The sequence below is a fragment of the Phascolarctos cinereus genome, unplaced genomic scaffold (genome assembly GCF_003287225.1).
Source record: "Phascolarctos cinereus isolate Bilbo 61053 unplaced genomic scaffold, phaCin_HiC Scaffold_2;HRSCAF=192, whole genome shotgun sequence".
Lineage (NCBI taxonomy): Eukaryota > Metazoa > Chordata > Mammalia > Diprotodontia > Phascolarctidae > Phascolarctos > Phascolarctos cinereus.
Window position 1 is genome coordinate 149,840,694 of NW_027555625.1, and position 20,274 is coordinate 149,860,967.

General features: G+C 38.6%; 1 protein-coding gene across 2 annotated transcripts in view; it reads left to right on the forward strand.

Annotated features, from left to right (window-relative positions):
- The window catches only part of FBLN7 (fibulin 7), an 85,288-nt gene that overhangs the window by 33,949 nt on the left and 31,065 nt on the right, over nucleotides 1–20,274 (forward strand). Inside the window, exons 1-3 of one of the 2 annotated variants that reach the window (XM_020987540.2) lie at nucleotides 10,573–10,673; nucleotides 11,966–12,125; nucleotides 19,692–19,862. In XM_020987540.2, coding sequence (XP_020843199.1) covers nucleotides 10,632–10,673; nucleotides 11,966–12,125; nucleotides 19,692–19,862 — 373 coding nt within the window. In that variant the 5' untranslated portion in view covers nucleotides 10,573–10,631. Of the gene's footprint in view, nucleotides 1–10,572; nucleotides 10,674–11,965; nucleotides 12,126–19,691; nucleotides 19,863–20,274 lie in introns of those variants that run through there. The other variant, XM_020987533.2, reaches the window with a different exon arrangement.

The following is a 20,274-nucleotide window of genomic DNA, read 5'->3' on the forward strand; positions in this document are numbered from 1 at the left end:
ACTCTCCCATTTCTATGACTTCAGTGGTGCAGCAGATAAAATGTTGCAGCTGGAGTCAGGAAAACCTGAATTAAAATGCTGTCTCTCATTTCCTAGTTGTGTGACTCTGAGCAAGTCACTTAACCTCTGCTTCAATTTTCTTATCTGTAAAATTGGGATAACAATAGAATCTACCTCCCAGAGTTATTGTGAGGAATATTTGTAAAGTATTTTTGCAAACCTTGAAGTGCTATATAGATGCTAGCTATGATGGCGGTGATGATGATGATGATGATGATGTTTTCCCTCCCCCATACTTGGGATGTCCTTTCCCTTTCTAAGTAGAGAATTGAAACAATCATCCACAGAATTCAGGTCTATAGCACTCTGAAGATAACCAGAGAGGTAAGAGGAAAGCCCTTTCTTAGCTTGAATTAACCAAACAATTTTCCCAGTTCTCCGCTTCAAGTTTATGGTGTAGAGGAACAACCTAGCCTAGCCTAGCCTAGCCTGTTTTTGAAACCTAGACCTCTCAGACAATGAAGCCCAATTGTCTTCTCTTAGTTGATATGAAGGGTTTGGGGAGCTGGGAAGCCCAGTTAATGGTGTCTATATGGTCTCTTAGTCACTGGTAGGGAATTCTTTCTGTAAAAAATACAGGGGTATTTATTTTCAGGTCAGGATCATAGATTTAGAGTTGGAAGGGACTTGAGAGGTCATTTATTCCATTCCCCTTTATTTGAAGATAAGAAAATTGGGGAACAGAGAAGGATATGACTTGCTGAGGTCATATCAGTAATAAGTGGCAAAGCTGAGATTTGAACCCAAACCCATATAGCCTCCTTTAATAACCATATCCATTGGGAAGAATTCCCTCATCAGGACTTTCTTATACTCGTGAAATCAGGTCCAGAATGAAAAATATAATAAAATAAAAACAAAACAACTACATGTGAGGCCTTAGGTTTGGGTGGTCCTCAGTGGTGGGAGAAAAAAAAAAGTTTAGATCCCCAGTGTAGCCAATCTGTAAACCTCTGGTATTTTTCTTTTTTGAGATATGATGCCCAAAGTAACCAATCTCTAAATCTCTGGTATTTTTCTTCTTTGAAATATGAAATTGGATTTATGAAGTTTGTTTTATAACAGTTTGTTATTATCTTGGAGATGAGCTTGAAATATAGCCCAGAAACTTTTTCTTTAAATAAAAAAATGATGCTTTTTATTTCATCACAATCACTTCCAATGTAAGTCCCCAACCCGCTAGAGAAATTTTCTTTGTAACAAGTAAGTACAGTAAAGCCAAACAAATCAACATATTGGCCATGTCTGAAAATAGATGGCTCATTCTGCATCTGTATTCTGCCCTCTCTGCTGAGACCCAGGCTTCATACTTCATTTGGACAATATATTGACTAGAGTTCTGATGTATCCAGAAATATTTGCTGTGCCACCATCACGCATTATTTTTGAATAGTATTTTATTTTTTTCCCAATTACATGTAAAGACATTAAAAAAATTTTTTTAGTTCCAAATTTTCTCCCTCTCTCCTTCACCTCCCTTCTCTCTGAGATGGTAAACAATTTTATATAGGTTATATATGTGCAATTATGCAGAACATGTTTCTGTATTAGTTCATGTTATCACATGTTCCTGAGGATTTTCTTGTCTACCTTCTTCATTTTATAGATAAGGAAACAAGACGTGAACTGTTGTTTTCTGATTTCAAATCTAGTGCCCTTTCTACTTTACCTCATTTCCTTTCCATTTCTGGGCTTCAGAATCTTCATGGATGAAAAAAAAGGCAGGGGATGGAAATCATTCTCATGAAAGTATTATGAGAAAGAGATAATAGAAATGAAGAGAAATCTGTGGAACAAACACACAAGTTTTGTCAGACAACATGTCAGTTATATGCTTTTCACCAAGATTGAAACAGGAAATGGTGTCACCTAGGCAGCAGTCTGCTATCCAGGACCAATGATATCCAAGACCCCCAGGCAAAGAGTGAACACTTCAGCCAACCCATTGAGAACAAGTCATTCTTTCCCTTTTCAGAGAATAGTCTGTTTTTCTGTTTCTTTTGAATGGGGGATTGGGAAGGAGTTCTGTGGATTCTGGAAATCAAAAGGAAAAGGGAGATGTCTGTGTTATAACACTCTTCTGGTTTAGCAGTTTAAAATAGAAAGAAAGAAAGGAAAGAAGAAAGGAAGGAAAGAAGAAAGGAAAGAAAGAAAGAAAGAAAGAAAGAAAGAAAGAAAGAAAGAAAGAAAGAAAGAAGAAAGAAAGAAGAAAGAAAGAAAGAAAGAAGAAAGAAAGAAAGAAAGAAGAAAGAAAAGAAAGAAAGAAAGAAAGAAAAAAAGAAAGAAAGAAAGAAAGAAAAAAGAAAGAAAGGAAGGAAGGAAGGAAGGAAGGAAGAAAGAAAGAAAGAAAGAAAGAAAGAAAGAAAGAAAGAAAGAAAGAAAGAAAGAAAGAAAGAAAGAAAGAAAGAAAGAAAGAAAGAAAGAAAGAAAGGAAGGAAGGAAGGAAGAGAAAAAGACTTCTGTTAGGGAAAAGATGTCCAATTCCTACATGACTCAGACTCCAAAGTCTTTAAACTCTTGGCTTCAAGGTAGACATTTTCTAAGTATGTTTGGTGCTTTAAAAGAATACCTAGGGTATCAAAACATCTGTTTTCCCATTTTTTTTTAATGCTGAAATGAAATATAGTTCTGACTTGGAAAAAGGCTAGCATGAGTTGTGGGCTCTGATCCACAAACTCATACTACAAAGGAGCTGCAAAGTAATTACAACTCCTACCTATAGTCTCTGAGGTAGGATTACTCTTTCACAAAGAAATGAAAGAAATCTATGGGAAATCATTCCTGCATGCGGTGGTTCATTATTTTAGACCCCTCAGCTAGGTCATGTGAAAAACCCAATATATACTACAATCTTGGGAAGCTTCAGAAGCCTGGTGAATTAGTCCCTTGGTGACTTTTTAAAAGCTTTGTACTGTTACATGATCATCTCAGAGTTCACATTCTGGACAGTAAATGTGAGTCCTGTGATTTCCACAAAATAAGCTTTCTCTCCTTTTTAAATTTTTTTTGAACTTAAATTTTAATTTTTTGTTTTGAGACAGGGTCTTCCTAACTTCACAGGCTGGAAGTTTAGCTGCCATTCATGGACCTGATCCCACTACTGATAAGCTGGGAAGGTTTTTCCTGAATATTTGTCTAGTGTCCCCCTCCCGTATTTCCTCCCTCCCCAAGGGGATCATGTACTTAGCGCAGACACCTGTTCACCCGTTCACTATCAGCCTGACAGCTGTTCAAAATGATTGAACTCAATTGATCCACTAGCCATGGCACTCCCATAGGAGGGATTACAGGTGTGAGCTACCACGGTGCAAGCTTCCTTTCCTGAGCCATGTTTGTCTATTTCTGCTGCAACAGGAAGTGTATATAAACAGTAAAGGATGGGGATGAGATGTTAAACAGCAAAGGTAATCTGGAAGGAAAAAAAGCTGTTCCTGGGTCCCACTGATCACTGAAATATTACTTCTTTTTCTATGAAAGGGGTGTATGTGTGTGTGTGTGTGTGTGTGTGTGTGTGTGTGTGTGTGTGTGTGAAAGTGTGTGTTATAAATAACTTTTAGCTGACAGAAAATCCTATTCAATGGAAGCCACCTGGAACCCTCCCCAAAGCAAAGAGTATTTCCTGACTTAGAAAAGGGAATACAAAAATTTCCAGTGAAAGCCATTTAAGCATATTTGGATGGGAGGTGGATGAAATGGCCTCATACCTTTCCTACCTCTAACGCTCTCCTCACACCAGCATTACCCAGCATTCTTAAATTTATTATGAATGGAGGCTAAAGGCCTTGATAATGATCATGTCAGATCTTCCACTCCTGGATCAGGTAGCAGAGAAGAATATGAAGGGGCCAGCAGAAGCCATTTTCTATGGCGGTTGACTACCCTCAAATTAATGCTTGCTTGTTGGGAGAATCCTCATGCCTAGGGAACTCACTGCACACTCTGATTTAGAGACAGAAGCTGCAGAAACACCTTCATGAGGTTAGTTTCTGAAGAGATCATATTTCTAAATCAGGTACCATGAGAAGGGTCAAGTCTGACTTGACAACTAGGCTGATGTATGGTAAGGAGAAGCCTCTGGCCTCTTGATTTGGGTTCTCTCTCCACCTATGCAGACCGTAAGATACCCGAAGATATCAACAGTAAAAGTAATCTGGAGTTAGCATAATCAACAGCAACCAGGCTAGAAAGAGGGAAAGAAAAGCTGTTTCTGGGTCCCAGTGGTCACTGATGAAAACACCAGCTAGCCAAGAACTGAACCAAATAGAAGTCCATAGCTTTCCACACATTCTCCATGGAGGATTCACCCAATGCCCTGGAGATCTCCCTCTGATCATAATAATTTGTGTATACCAATGCAGTATTCATTTTACATGCTATTCACCTGTTATACTTCACTCTTGCTACATAATTTGATTACCAATTCCATAGCTCCCTCTACTTTTCCTGATAATACATGCCCTGATCATGTTTTGTTTTTTTTTAACCACTTTGTGCCACAGTCTGGTAGCTGGGTGGCTCAGTAGATAGAACACTGGACTTGGAGTCAGGAGGACATGAATTCAAATCCAGCCTCAGACACTTCTAGCTGTGTGACCCTAGCTCAGTTTCCTCATTTATGACATGGAGACAATAACAGCACCTGCTTCACAGGGCTGTTGTGAGAATAAAATGAGATATTATTATAAAGCTTTGTGAACCTTGAAGTGCTGTGTAAATACTGGCTATCATGATTATTATCTACAATTCATCATGATCTCCGGAGGCTTCCCATTCTACTTTGGTACAGATCTAAATGGTCAGGGAACTTTGTCCCATATTGATTCTAAATCAGCCTTTGTGCCAGTTCCACAGATTGCTCCTAGGTAAACTCTATGAAATTAGGTGAAAACAAATCCAACCCCTCATCCACATTACAACTCTCTATAATGTAAGATGGATATGATGTCTTTTTCAGATGAATTGTCATCTAGTCCCATCTTCCTTTATACTATACTGGAACAATTGGTTTTCTGAATCCAGGTATAGGATTTTATATTTATCCCTATTAAATTTCTTCTTAGACTTGTCTTATTGATACAGCCTTTCAAAGCATTTGCAAAATGTACCAAACTTACCCATTACACATATGCATTAAACTCAAAGCATGTTGGACATTGAATTTGTGAAAGACTCAATTAAAATGACTTCTTACCAAAGAGAAGCTGCCATATGTGCACATCTCCTGACTTTCTGTTGGGTTTCCATGTTAAATGTTCAGGGTGACATGATTCTTCACAGCAAAGATTACTGTGCCATGAGAAAAGTATGATTGAAAACAACTAATGTAGTGCAATTCCATCATTTATAAATGAGGAAAACCAAGGCTCAGAGATATGAATTGTCTTATTAATATGACACGGTGAGTCAGTGGAAGAACTGGGATTTGCACTCAGGTCTTCAAAAGCCAACTCCCATGCTCTTTCCATTGTACCAATATGGTATAAGGCCCCATATCTCAGAAAGCATGTCGGTATCCAAACCTCACCACCTAGTTCTTAATAATAAAATCAAGTCGTTGTAATAGAGGCTTGATTTTTATTTTCTTTCCAAAAGACTCTTGCTTCCAGATACATTGGTAGAGGTTTGTGCCCATCAAATTATTTTCTTTCAGGTTATGTGGCAACTTGCCCAAGTCTTTTCAATTCTCACTAAGCTCTCTGGGCTCAGGGAGTAACAACTCTCACAGCAGCTGCTGCCAATAATCATCCCACAAGAGAGCTGGAAATTCCTCATTGGAAACCCCCACATCCTTCTCATTTCCCTGGCAGCTTCACCCTGACAACTGGCACCCTCCCTGCTCAGGGCTCTGCAGAGCTGACTTGCACCCTTGGTTTATTCTGTAAACAGCCAATCTGCATGGTTCACTCATGGAACCAGGGCAACCCCTGTCCAGAGAGACGGGAACAGAACTTTCGCACCCCCGACCTTGTTAGCAATGTATTTCTCTAACCTTTCACTGACTATTATTGTGCCTCTCTTTCTCAATGAAAATCACAGAATTTGACTTGAATTCCAAGTTCTTTCATGAACTGTCTGGTAAATACTCTCAGGATCATGGCATCTCAAATATAATATATAAACCAAGAAACTATATAAAGAAATAGTCTCTAGCTCTGAAAATGGAAGTTAATAATTTCTTAACTTGTCTTAGTGATAATTTCATCCTTTATAGATAAAGGAACCAGCAAGGATAACTTCTATTCTGGACGAGATTCTCTAGAGGCAACATGGTTTAGTGGATAGAATATTGGCCTTGAATTCAGGAAGATCTGTGTTTGAATCCCACTGTAGATACTTACTAGCTTTGTGACCCTTGGCAAATCACCTGAGTTTTCTGTGCCTTAGTTTCCAGACTTTATGGCTTCTAAGACCCCTTCCATCTCTAAATCAATGATCAATCTAAACCAGGGGGAAAAAATGGTTACTATGAGAGAAATGATGGGAACCTTCAGAGGAAGAGGCCATTATCTCTTAAGAGTTTTTGATAACAAAGGAGAGGAAAGTTGGGCATGGTATGACATGCGCCATAGATTTGGGGAGAGCAGAATTAAATAGTTTGGGGAAGACAACTCAAGAGGAAGGGGAAGTTTTTAAGACTGAATTTATGTAGATATAAAAGAAGCAGTTTTCATGATGAAGGAAAAATGGAGACATCTAAAGAAAGGTGTAGATATAGAGAGAATGCATCCACCAACTTTTATTTTTAAGAAATGTAAAAAAGTTGGATTAACTTGAACTCATCAAGGGCAGCTAATATTATCTCCTTAATAATCTTCACTATCAACTCCTCATTTCCCCATTTTAAACATTCCATATGTGTACACGTACACACACACACACGTGTGCGCGCACACACACACACACACACACACATATATATATATATATATAAAATTTTCTTTTACTTTTATTCTGAATTTGCCAAATAGAACAAAATGAGCATTGCTCTATATAGTGTAGAACAGAAGGATAGGATTGTATATGAAACTGTGAATTTCTTATGGAGAGTTTGTTTTTCTTTTAAGTATGATAAATTCATCATGTAGGTTTTCAAGCCTGGCTTCATCAAGAGTTGGTCAAGCCAGATTTGCTTCATTTCCTTTTTTTGACAGAATTACTAGTTCAGGTCAATGCTTACAGCAAAACATTTAAGAAAGTGTGATATGCTGCTCTTTTTGGACAAGATAGGGAAATGGGGAATAGATGACATTAGTCACATGGTTTTGGAAACATGTTGAATGGTAAGATCCAAAGATTTGTCATTATTGTGATTATTGGCCTGGTAATGGTCAACATCTATATCAATTAATTGCATAGGGGTATAGGTAGCATTCTTATTAAATCTGCAGGTGATAATGAGCTAGGAAGGAGAGCCAACACACTGGGTAAGAGAATCAAGCTCCAAAAAAGATCATAACAAACTAGAAACCATCTAATCTAATTCCTTCATTTCATGGATGATATAACTGAGGCCTAGAGAGGTTAAATAATTTGCTGAGGTCAAATTTCTAGTGAAGTGGCAGACTTGAGATTTAAACCCAGGTCTTCTGACTCTAAATTCAATATATCATGATGCCTCTTGTAAATCTAAAAGAATGAAATTGAATAGAAATAAATAGAAAATCAAGTCAAGAAGCACTTATTAAGTGCTTGCTGTATACCTAGCACTGTACTAAGTGCTAGGGATACAAAAAGAAGACAAAATTAGTCCCTGCCCTCCATCATTTACCTTTGGTCCCATCTTCTCCAGTGTTCTTCAGCAGATTGCCCCCTCTCTCATCCCCACTCTCTCTTATCTTCAGTCTTTCCCTATCTGCTAGCTCCTTCCCTACCGCTGATAAGCTTGCCAATATCTCTTCCATCCTTAAAAAGCCTTCACTTAGTCCTTCTCTCCCTGCAAGACATTGTCGTCTGTCTCTCCTCTGCGGCTAAACTCCTTGAGAAATCCATTTACACTTGGTGCTTCCTCTTCCTCTCCTCTCACTGTCTTCTAAACCCTCTTTGACCTGGCTTCCAACCTCATCATTCAACTGAAACTGCCCTCTCCAAAGTTACCAGTGACTTCTTAGTAGCCAAATATAATGGCCTTTTTCTCAGTCCTCATTCTTCGTGACTTCTCTGCAGCCAGTGATGGTACTGATCACCTGCTTCTCCTGGATACTCTCTCTTTTCTAGAGTTTTTGTGATACTTTCTCCTGGTTTTCCCACTGTCTGACAGTTCTCTCTGTCTTTGTTGCTTCCTTATCCATTATCATTGTCATTGTCGGTTCCTTATCATTAACCATGGGTATCCCCCTATGCTCTGTCCTGAATTTTCTTCCCTTTTCTCTCTTTATTATCTCACTTGGTAAACTCATCAGTTCCATTGGTTCAACCATCATCTCTCTAAATATGCCTCCCAGATGTATGAATCCAGCCCTCGTCTGTCTCCTGAGCTGTAGTCTTGCATAACCACCTTTTGGGCACATTGAACCAATGTTTTATAGGCATCTCAAACTTAACATATCCAAAACAGATCTTAACGGCTTTCCCTCCCAAGCTACTCCTAATTCTGAACTTCTCTATTACTATCGATAGCACTGCTATACCCCCAAGTCACTCCAGCTCACAGTCTCAATCCCACAGTGGAGTCACACCACATATCTGATCCATGGCCAAATCTTGAAACTTCTACTTTTATAAAATCTCTTTTATCTTCCTTTCTTAGTGTTCTTACAGCTGTCACCCTAGTTCAGGCCCTTGCCTATACTACTGCAAGAGTATTCTAGCTGGTCTCCTGACTTCAAGTCTCTCCTCAGGCCAATCCATCCTCCACACACCTGCCAAGGCAATTTTTCTTAAAAAAAAAAATAGGTCTATCTGTATCACTCCCCTGATCAATGAGCTCCAGGTGTTCTCTATTACCAGAAAGCTTAAGTATAAAATCCTCTTAAGTCATTTAAAGTCTTTGTAACCTGGTCCCTTCCTACTTTCCCAATCTTCTTACACTTTATTGCACTCTGCACTCTATGATTCTACTATATTGGCCACTTGCTAATCCTCAGACATGATACTCTGCCTCGTGGCTGTTCCCCATTCCTAGAATGCATTCCCTCTTCACCTCTACCTTTTCATTTCTTTGGCTTTCTTCAACACAGCTATAATCCTACTTCTTCTAGCCCACCTTGCTACTAGTGCCTTCTCCCATATTATCATCCTGATTATTTACATATTGTCTCTGTCTTTAGAATTTGAACTCCGTGAGGGTAGGGGCTGGTTTTTTTTTTTACCTTTCTTTGTATCCCCAGCATTTAACATACTGCCTGGAAAATAATAGGTGCTTAATAAATGTTATGGACTGACTGAATAACTAATGGAGGAGACAACGTGTAAATAACTCGGTGCATATAAGATCTCACTTTTTTTTCTCTCTCTCTCTCTCCCTCCCTCTCTATCCCCCTCCCTCCTTGTCTCTGTCTCTTTGTCCCTCCATCTCTCTCTCTCCTTCCATCTCTCTCCCCCCTTCCGTCTCTCTCTCTCTCTCTCTCTCTCTCTCTCTCTCTCTCTCTCTCTCTCTCTCTCTCTCTCTGCCACCCCCCCACCTTAGCTCTTTCCCCCGCCATCTTTCTCCTCCCTCTTTCTTTCAGAGCTTGTCCCCCTAGTGATTTCAAAATTATGTTACCGCTAGTACAGAGTTCTTCCATATTCTGATCTAGCTATTCTTCATCAAAGAGGCATCATGCTATATAGGACAGATAGTGTGCTCTTTAAAGTCAGGACATAGATTTAAGTCCCACACCAGACATTCTCTCTATATTGGACAGGTCATATGATCACACTCAGCCTCCATATCCTTATCCATTAAAATGGGGTCAATAATAACACCCACCTCCCAAGGCTGCTGTGAAAATCAAATGAGCTTATGTATATAAAGTGTTTTGCAGTCTTTAAAGCGCTATGTAAAACTGAGCTACTATTACAGTCTTCATCTTCTTAAGTGTTATTTCTACTTACTTTTATAGCCCTTCAAGTACAAGTAATATCTTCAAAGATGAGAATAGTTTGCTGTGAACATATTGACAAATCATTTACATTTTCTGTCCATTTGTGGGCTTCCTTACAGTTTTTAAAAACTGGTTTGAAATGGTTTAACTGAGCTTCATGTCAAGTTTGGGGTAGGCTCATCCTTTGTACCCCTGATGATTTTTATTGTTTTATTAAGTGACACTGAGTGTTAAACATAAAGGATAATAGTAGGATAGTGACTTGTCCCTGGACCATTTCTATTTTTATTCCATTGAATATAAGATAGAAAGAGAAAAGGATAATAATGATTATGATGATAAATAATAATAATAATAATAATAATAAATAATAGTAATTCAGCAAATTCAATCTGACCACTTTAAATAAGCTATTGATAATGAATAATGGGCAAATCTATAAATGTAAAGATGTTTACTTTAACATAGTTTTTTTTTTACAGATTAAGTAGCATAAGTAGTCAGTGCCATGAGGAAGATATAAGAAACCATTTTAGTCAAGAAACATTTATGAAGTACCTACTATGTTCCAGGCACTGTGTTAAATGCTGGGTAAGGAAGCACTTATTCTATTTGCCCAGTAGAGAAATATGGCAGTCAAGGACAATGCTCACTTGGGATATAAATAAATTTGTAAAATATGATTGAGGATGGTCTGAAATTATGCTCAGTATTAGGATTATTTTAAGGTGAGGATCAAAGTGAGCTCCTGGACTAATGAGCCTACCAATATAATACAATATAATAAATAAGGTAAGTATAATACAACAAACATTTATTAAACAACTACTGTGTGTAGAGTATTGACCTTAGCTCTGGGAAAGATCCAATATTCATATAGAATGGGACTGTGGAGCTTCTAGTCTAGTAGACTGTCCTGGTGCTAGGACTTTGGCTTTGGGAAAGTCACCAGCTAAATCAAGTTTGTGACAGGAATTTGCCGGAGCCAGTTCATTCTGACTCCGTAGAGCTGATAGTTAAATGTTCAATGTGAGAATTTACACTTTGGAAATTGGATAGGACTTGATTTAATATTTTGTTGATTGTTTAGACTTAAGAAAGTGCAGTTAATATGGATTAAACTTAGACATGTGTCCTGCATACTTTACCCCTCCCCCAGCTCATTGTTAATTATTTGGCAGTACATCAATACCTGGGTGATATACTTTAAGGCAATGCCAAATTGCTACCTGGCAGCCTGGGTTGGCTATAAGCCCCTCACCTTCTCTCCATCCCACTTTAGGGCAAACAGAAAAAAAATATATACCATTTTATATATCCAGAATGGAAAGAAAGAAAGAAAAAGCTCATCTGAAGTCCAGTTTTCAGAGTATTAGGGTAGGCTGAAGGAAAGAATGTGGTGTCATTGACATATGAAAGTGTTGATTACCTTTGATCCAAAAAGATTCCCAATCACTAAATAATATTGTATGACCAGCTTTGTTTATTTCCTTTCCCAAGATGGGTAATTTTTTTTTCTTGGAAAGATTAATTGGAGTTGACATTTACACAAAGTATGAGGTTTAGTGACTTGTTCTGACAAACATTGGAACCAGCAGGAGCAGTGTGAAGGGAAGACAGGTGTATGTAAGTATCATTAAACCTCCAGGAGCTATGGCCAATGTAGTTTAGGTTTATACTGGCTACAAATATATATATATATATATATATATATATATATATATATATATATATATATACATACACACACACACACACACACACACACACACACACACACACACTGATATACTGGCTTGATCACTGAGAAGATGCTCACAAACAGAAACATATCATATAGCTATTGGACTGACCCAAATGCTTGTTGTTTTTTTCTTCTGCAGAACTGTCTCAGTAAACAGCAGCTCCTATCTGCTATCCGTCAAATGCAGCAGTTGTTAAAGGGCCAAGAGACCCGCTTTACAGAAGGGATTCGCAACATGAAGAACCGGCTGACCATGCTCCAGAATTCTGTGAACAAAGCCGTTCCAGATGTCCCAGCAGGTAAGATGGCAAACCAGCAACCAGCAGCTGCAAAGCAGAGATGCTAGCATCCATGGCTTTTTCTAAGTGCTATGATAGCTTTAAATTTTTTTTTCTTTCCCAAGGCAGCTATATGGCCCTTGATTACATTGACCCAATTTTGAAGATGTTATCAAATAGTTCTGGTATAGTAGAAAAATGGATGGATCTTAAGATAGGAAGACCTGGGTTCAAATCCTGGCTTTACTATTTTCTAGCTGTGTGATATTTATTGAAAGAAAAAAAAGTGGGGGGAAAAAAAACCCTGTGCCTCAGTTTCCCTATCTGTAAAATAGGCACAATATAAGATCCATATTGCTTGTTTTGCAGGGATGAGGAAAAGTGCTTTGTAAACCTTAAATACTATGCCAATATGTTATGATGATTATTGTAGTTATTATATTTCTATAAGCCTTTAACTCTTCAAGAAGAAATAGTATAATAAAGAGAACACTTGGGTTTAAATTTTGGCTCTCTTACTGCTTGTGTTCCTTTCAGCATGTCATTTAACTTCTGTTGACCTCAGTTTCCTCATCTGTAAAATGAGACAAAATATGACACCATAAATACAATAAAAGGTAAAAACTATTCTTAGATCATGGACTATACAAAAAGAGGTGACAGGACAGATTTGGCCCTTGAGTTTACCAACTTCTGATCTAGATGCTTGGCTGATATAGCAAATACAAGTGAAGAAGAAGTAGGGAATAGGAAAGGAAAAAGACTCTGGCAGCTGGAAGTGTCCTGTTTCTATCAGCACAGATTCCATGCCATAGACAGCATGGTTTAGTGGAAAAGTCAAAAGTCCAGGTTTCAAATTCTTGGTCTGCCAATGACTAACATAGCCTCTCTGGACCTCATTATCTCTCTGTGGCGGCTGGACTCGATGATCTCTAGTTCTTTGATACTTACTGGCTATGTGACCATAGTCAAGTCACTGTTTGTCTCAGTTTCCTTATCTGTAAAATGGGGATAATAATAGCACCTATCTCCCAGGATTATGGTGAGGGTCAAGTGAAATAATATTTGTAAAGCAATTAGCACACTGCCTGGTACATAGTAGGTATTATATAAATGCTGCCTGTTATTGTTAATGTTACATTGTTATATAATGTTATATTGTTAATGTTATAATAACATTAATAATAATAATACCTCAGAACTGTGGAAGTACCCTGCACATAACTATACTGCAAAGGTCTTTACTTTGTTGTTGGAATTCCCTCCAACTCAGAGATCATAAACTCTCCAAGCTCATGAAATGACATGGCTGAAAAAAGATCACCTCCGTTAGGCTAGACTTCCCATGATCACCCTCTATGCACTTAACTAGAGCTGGTCCTTGTATAGCAGGCATCTAAGAGCAATGTACTTGCCTTATATGTAGCAGGGTTAAATAGGGTCTGGGGTATGACCACACTCAGCCTCAGCCTGCCACTTTACTCATAATTACATAGTTTAATTTATCCTCTCAAGTTCTCTAATTGGCATCTGTTGTGAGAATTAATTTCTTCATAGTGATCTTACAATCTTTTTCTTTCATCAGTTAATCAGCTTGAACTCCAGCTCAACTGATTAAATATTAGTTATTTAATATAATGGAGAAAATTCCTTTCCCAATGCTTATCTATAATTGAATAAATATTGCAATGACTGAATGTAGAAAAGTTATAAATGGGTAAAAGCAATAACAAGCATGAAGACACATATAACTATTTACAGTTTTTGGTGATGCCCAATGTCACAGTCAGAGTCATGCCTTCAATGTAACAGGAGTGGACTTGTCTGAAAATTTAGTTTAATCTCATTCGTTAACTGACACTAATAAAATTCTCTAAAGAACCTTAATATTTCTATTAAAGATTAGTCTTTTTTCCCCTTCATCTTCTCTTCAGTAACCATAGAAAATAATTTTTTAAAATATGTTGTATTTGTCACTTCCTCATAGAGTCTTCATAGACTCCTCTTTATAATTTTTTTAATGATACCAATTAAAATAGTTTCGATAAGAAGGAAGTTTCTCCTCACCTCCTTCCTGTCTGTCTTCTTCACAGATACCTCACAGATCCTCATGCATCACAGATCAAACACAATCTTCTCCTTGATTCCATTGAGTTATCTATTCACCTGTCACTTTGAGACCATGAGCACAAACTACTTTTCTTGTAACGATTCACATGTCTTCAATACTCTTAAAGAGACAGTAATTGTATTTCTAATCTTGGTGAGATAGGCATTCAAAACAGGAATTATACTTGTGTGACAATACAGTCTCTCCCCAGGGCTGAGTTTCCTAAGAGGCCTGTTTGGACCTCCTAGAGCTTGGGCTCTGTTGGTATAGCTGACAGAATCTTAGGATCCCCATACCACGTTGAGACTTTAGAGGAGGATTTTAGTGTAGGCCTTGACAAAGTAGGTGCTTTAAAAAATCATGATAATCTATAAAATGGGAGGTATTTAGACGAAATGATCTTGAAGGTCTCTTGTAGTTCTAATTCCTATTATCTGATGATCCAATGGTCCTGTGACTAATGGACTAATTTCCCATTTTAATAATTCTTTTGAATTCAATGACCTGTTGTCATGATGACAACATCATGGGCTATGGCCAAGGATGGAAATAATCCTGGGAAGAGATGGCCCTTTGGGTAGAAGGATGGTACCATTTTCCAAGTTGGTTTTTTCCCCAGTATTGTGGCTGAATTGTCACAGCTCCATTCCCACCCTTCCCCTTGGCCCCTTGGGAACAGTGATACATTGTGGAGTCTGTGCCCACAGCACAGACAAGCCAACGGGACACTTTTTCCTTTGGCACAATTATGAGCAGGTGCTAGTACATTACACTTAATTTTCCCCTCTGAGGAATTGACTCATCCCTGTGATGCTCTGGCTTTTAAAATCAATTAATTTTTTTTAAACAGGCTTTTTTCCCTAAGCTGAAAAAAGTTATCTTACAGAGAGGCAAGCGATCTTAGCTTTAGAGAGCTTGACAAGACTAAGTTCTTTTCCTTTCAAAAACAGAAATGTTGGAGAATAGAGCCATTGTGTACTCTGTGATTGGCAAAGGTGAAATTTACTCTTGGTTCTAATTGTAAGCAAATACAAGCAAAGTCCCCTGAGCAGGTACTTTTGTCTTCGGGATCATGAAAAATACAATGAAGCCCCCAGATGGCTACTAGTATGAATGTTCAGAAGCTATGGCCCTGGTATCCATTTGCTCTGGCATTCCGACATTGGAATCTCTAAAACATCATGGGAAAATGTGCCAGAGCAAACAGATACCAGTGCCGTGGCTTCTGAATGTTCATGTCGTCCAGCCTCATGGAATCAAGGATTTTCTTTTTGTCGTCGTTATTTTTCTGGATGTACACTGTGCAGTTCAGACATGGCAATCTTTGCTGTCCATTCCAACCATGGATTTTATGACTGAGATAGGGCTAGACTAGGAGTCAAAAGCTTTGACAAGATATAAGGATGAGCTGGTGAACTGGAGCTGTGCAGACCAGCCAATTGGATGGTCCAGGTCAAAAATACAACCATTGGAATGGGCTTAGTAAGTCAGTCAATCAATAGACATTTATTAAGCGCTTCTTATGTAGCAGGAACTATATTAAAAGCTGGGGATACAAAGAAAGGCCAAAGGATGGTCCCTGGACTTAGGGACATTCTAACAGGGGAGACAACATGTGAACTATATACATATAAGGAATAGACAGAGTAGATGGAAAATAATCTCACTGACTCACATACTGACAATTCTTTGCCTCAGTCTTTACTGAAGAGATTAGAAATATCCCCATACCCAAATTATCTCTGGGATTGTCCAGATTACATGGATAAGCATTCGACTCTCTGCTTTGCTCTGTTCTGAAGACCTAGCCAGAGAATGCCAGAGGGGATCCACTCTTGATGATTCTGTATTTTAAAATGTACATCAATACTTCATTTGCTGTTTTTCCCTTTTGAGAAATGAAAGTAATTTCTAGCTTCCTAGTGGTTTTTCAACTTCTATCACTCAGATCACCCCTTCACTCCTCCAGGGTTCAATTATCAAGTAACAGAGTATTAACTGTGCACTTGTGAAGCTAGGAATCTTTCAGAAATAAGTAAAATTTGGGGCAGCTAGATGGTGCAGTGGCTAGAGCACTGGCCCTGGAATAAGGAAGACCTGAGTTCAAATCTAGCCTGTAGACACTTGCTAGCTGTGTGACCCTGGGCAAGTCACTTGACCCTGATTGCTTCTCTTCCCCCCCCCAAAAGAAAGAAGTGAAAATTTATGGAAAAATCATCCTTGGGGCCTCTTTTCCAAGATAATGGCCAACTGAGGGTAAAATGGAGACAACGTCTAATATAAATGTAGATGAAAGCAGAATTTCTCTAGAAGATGTGCGCAAAGATAACAGCAAGGGCACTTATTGCTTATGTTATGACTTTGGCAGTATTATACAAATTAAGGCATTTGAGAAGCCAAATAACTGGTATTAGGCAGGAAAGTCCAGGATAATAAAAATCTCCCTTATCCCAACAATAGAAGCTTTGAAAGACAGCATGCCATTGAAGGCCAGAGATCATGCTATACTTATGCTTTTTCCAGTGCCAAATAACAACTGCATCTGTAAAATATCCATGTTAGCCTCCCTGTTAGGGCAACAGGTAAAAGTGCTAGAAGACAGCCTTATAAGCAGAGATAGCAAACACACGGCCTTCAGGCTACCCGTGGCCCACAGCACTTCCAAGTAAGGCCTGAGCCAGATTAAAATATAATTGGGAAATATTTAACAATATAAATAAAAAATACAATCAAACAGAGATAATATTACATTTTAAAACTAAGTCAATATTTGGCCTGCGGGGATACTTATGCATGGTTTGGTATCCCCCATTTCTATTTGAATTCTGGTACCACCGCTCTAAAGTACCCAAAGTACTACAGCTAATTAGGGAAAATGAAATGTTCCTGAAAAGAATAGAAGTCACAGTACAGAAAGAGGAAAACAAAAAGACTAAAGAATCCAAAGCACGGGGTAATCTAGACCTACATGAGGTGGTTGAAAGGCAGAAAAATGGAACACAAGGGATGCTCATTGGGGAATGGCTGAACAGGCTGGGGTATATGAATGTAATGGAATGCTATTGATCCATAAGAAATGATGAGCAGGCAGACTTCAGAAAAACTTGGAAAGACTTACATGAACTGATACTGAGTGGAGTGAGGAGAACCAGGAAAACATTGTACACGGTAACAGCAACATTAAATGATGACCAGCTCTGATAGACTTAGTTCTTCTCAGTGTTGTCTTCTAAGACAATTCCAAATGACACATGATGGAAAAAGCTATTCACATCCAGAGAAAGAACTATGGAGTCTGAACGTAGATTGAAGTATACTATTTTCTCTCTCTCTTTTTTGTTTTGTTTTTTCTTTCTCGTGGGTTTTCCCTTTTGTTCTGATTCTGCTTTCAAAACATGACTAATATGGAAATATGTTTAATATGAATGTACATGTATAGCCTATATCAGATTGCATGCTGTCTTGCGGAGGGGAGGGAGGTGGAAAATTTGGAACTCAAAATCTTATAAAAGTGAATGTTGAAAACTAAAAATCAATTAATTAATTAATTAAAACTAAAAAAAAAAAAAAAAATGGGGCACAGAAAAAAAAGGAAAGGCCACCAAACCATCAGAGCTATATAATTGTCTGGATCATTCCCAAAGAGAATGGATGTAGATTTTCTAATAAGGAAGCATTTTCCCTTGCTCCACAAAATGATGAGGATTGTGCATAGGTTCGTCTTGGAGAGAGTATATTCTGTTGGTCAAAGGAAAAAGAGATAAGTCATGATGGTTGGTAACTCCTTGCGAAGGGCTGTTAATGTTGTCATATGACATGAACAATGAGGGGAGGTACGTTTCCTGGGATCTGTTTCTATGTTATAATGAAAACCTTCCCAAGACTTTGTATGTGACCTTGGCAAGTCACTTAGCTGCCACAGACCTCAGTTTCTTCATTTATAGAATGAAGGGGATTTTACCAACTGGCAGCTGAAGTGTCTTTCATTTCTAGATATGTGATCCTGTGAGCCTACTGCATGATTTCCAGATCTGAGTATTAATACTTACTTTGGGGGATTTTCCTGGGGCAAGTGACACTAGCAGAAGAGGACTAGATAAGATCTCTAGAGATTATGAAGTCCTGAGCAAAAAACTAAAGACCTTTGGAATGCAGGTGATGTTTACCCTGGGGCTGCCAGTTGAAGGTACTGTAGGAGTCTCCAAAGATAAAGGTATACGGGAAAGGAAGACAATTGTTAAAAAGATGGCATGTGAGAAAAGGGTTTATATTCCTGGGCCAGGGTTTCAGATGCAGTAGTGATGGACTCTTGGCTAGGGATAAGGTAAAGGCTAGGAAGAATATATTTACCCAGTGACATGATTCTGATCAAAAGGGCTTTCAATTAAAAATAGAAAGGGAAGGAGAAAAGTATTCACGTAAATCTGCAATGCCAGATATCAGAGAGGGTAGGAAATAAGATAGGAAAAATATCAGTGGGTAACACCCAGTAATTCACAAGAGACACCTGTTCACCGATGCACAGCATATAAGTGATTAACAAACTGATCTAGATATCTCCACTCAAGAAAACAAATTCTACCTCCAAGGTATTACTGAGACTCGGTGAGGTGTGATTCACCAATGAGGATACATTTTATTTAAAAGGAACTGTTTAGATAAAGGAGAAGGTAGAATAACTTTAACTGTAGAAGCCGAGAGAGAAATTTCAATCACCCAAGTGCACCTCTATGCTAATCTGTGGGAGAGGAGACAGCATGCTCCAGTGGGAAGAATTCTGGTTCCAGAGTCAGAGGTCCCCAGTTTAATCTTGCTCCTGCCACTTAATTACTGGGTGGTCTTTGACAAGACCCTTACCCTCCATGAGCCTCAGTTGAGGGTGTTGGTCTAGGTGCCTCTTTGTCCACTTGGCTGTCAAAGAGCACTTCCTAAGGGCAGGTCTGACCATGTGACCCCTCCTTCCTACTCCCTACTCAATAAACTCCAATGATTCTCTATCACCTCCAGGATCAAATATAAAAATCCTCTGTTTGGCGTTCAAAGTCTAACTTGCTAGTCTTCTTATACCTTATGTGCTCTCCACCCCCAGGTACTCTGTGATCCAGTGACATTGGTCCCCTTGCTATTCCTTGAATGAGATACTTTTACTGGCTTCCTACCATACTTAAAATTCTCTCTGTCCTCATCTCAGACTGTGGGCTTCCCTGGCTCCCCTTCAGGTCTCACCTAAAGTCTCACCTTTCTCAGGTGAGAGGTGGGAAAGGTGAGATTTTTAGCTGGGACTTCTTAATTTAGAAAGGCCATAAAAGCATTTTGCCTGTTTAACTTGGAAATCAAATTTCCACAGATTTGCAGAGGACTCCACCTTTTCATTCCTTCTTTGAATCTGTAGAACTACTTTCAGATATGGTCTTATCCTACCTTCTCTTGGGGCATAGATCATCATTAAAATAGTTTCATTTCTGTTCCTTTTGTAGTCTCCTGCCCTGCATTGGAAGCTCCACCCAATGGGAGGAAGTTTGGCAGCAAGTACTTGGTGGAACATGAAGTCCATTTCACCTGTAATCCTGGCTTCCAGCTGATTGGCCCCAGCAGTCTTCTCTGTCAGCCCAATGGCAATTGGACAGGAGACAAACCAGAGTGCAAAGGTATTTATTGTTCTCTATTTTCTCATGGCTAGGGTGTTTGTGTGGGCCTGGGTTACTTTCTCACAAGTTCATGCATGACTTTAGAAAAAGTAAGTTGTATAGTGACTATCCTACTATTATAAAGTAGGAATCAATAGTAGTTGGGGTGCTAATAATAGAATTCCTGTGCTTTATTTGATTTTTGAACCTTCCCACAGAAAAGCTGTGGCACTTTATATAGGTTGCAGATAGAATGAGAAAGAGGCACATACTACTTTGCTCTTTTTTTTCTTTCTTTATCTTCCTTCCACCCTACCCCTCAAGGAGAATCTATAAGAGACTTTCTACATGGCTAATATGCTTTTGTGATTTCCAGTTTGTGAAAGAAAGAATGAATAATAAAACATTTGTTAAGCACCTACTATGTGCTAAG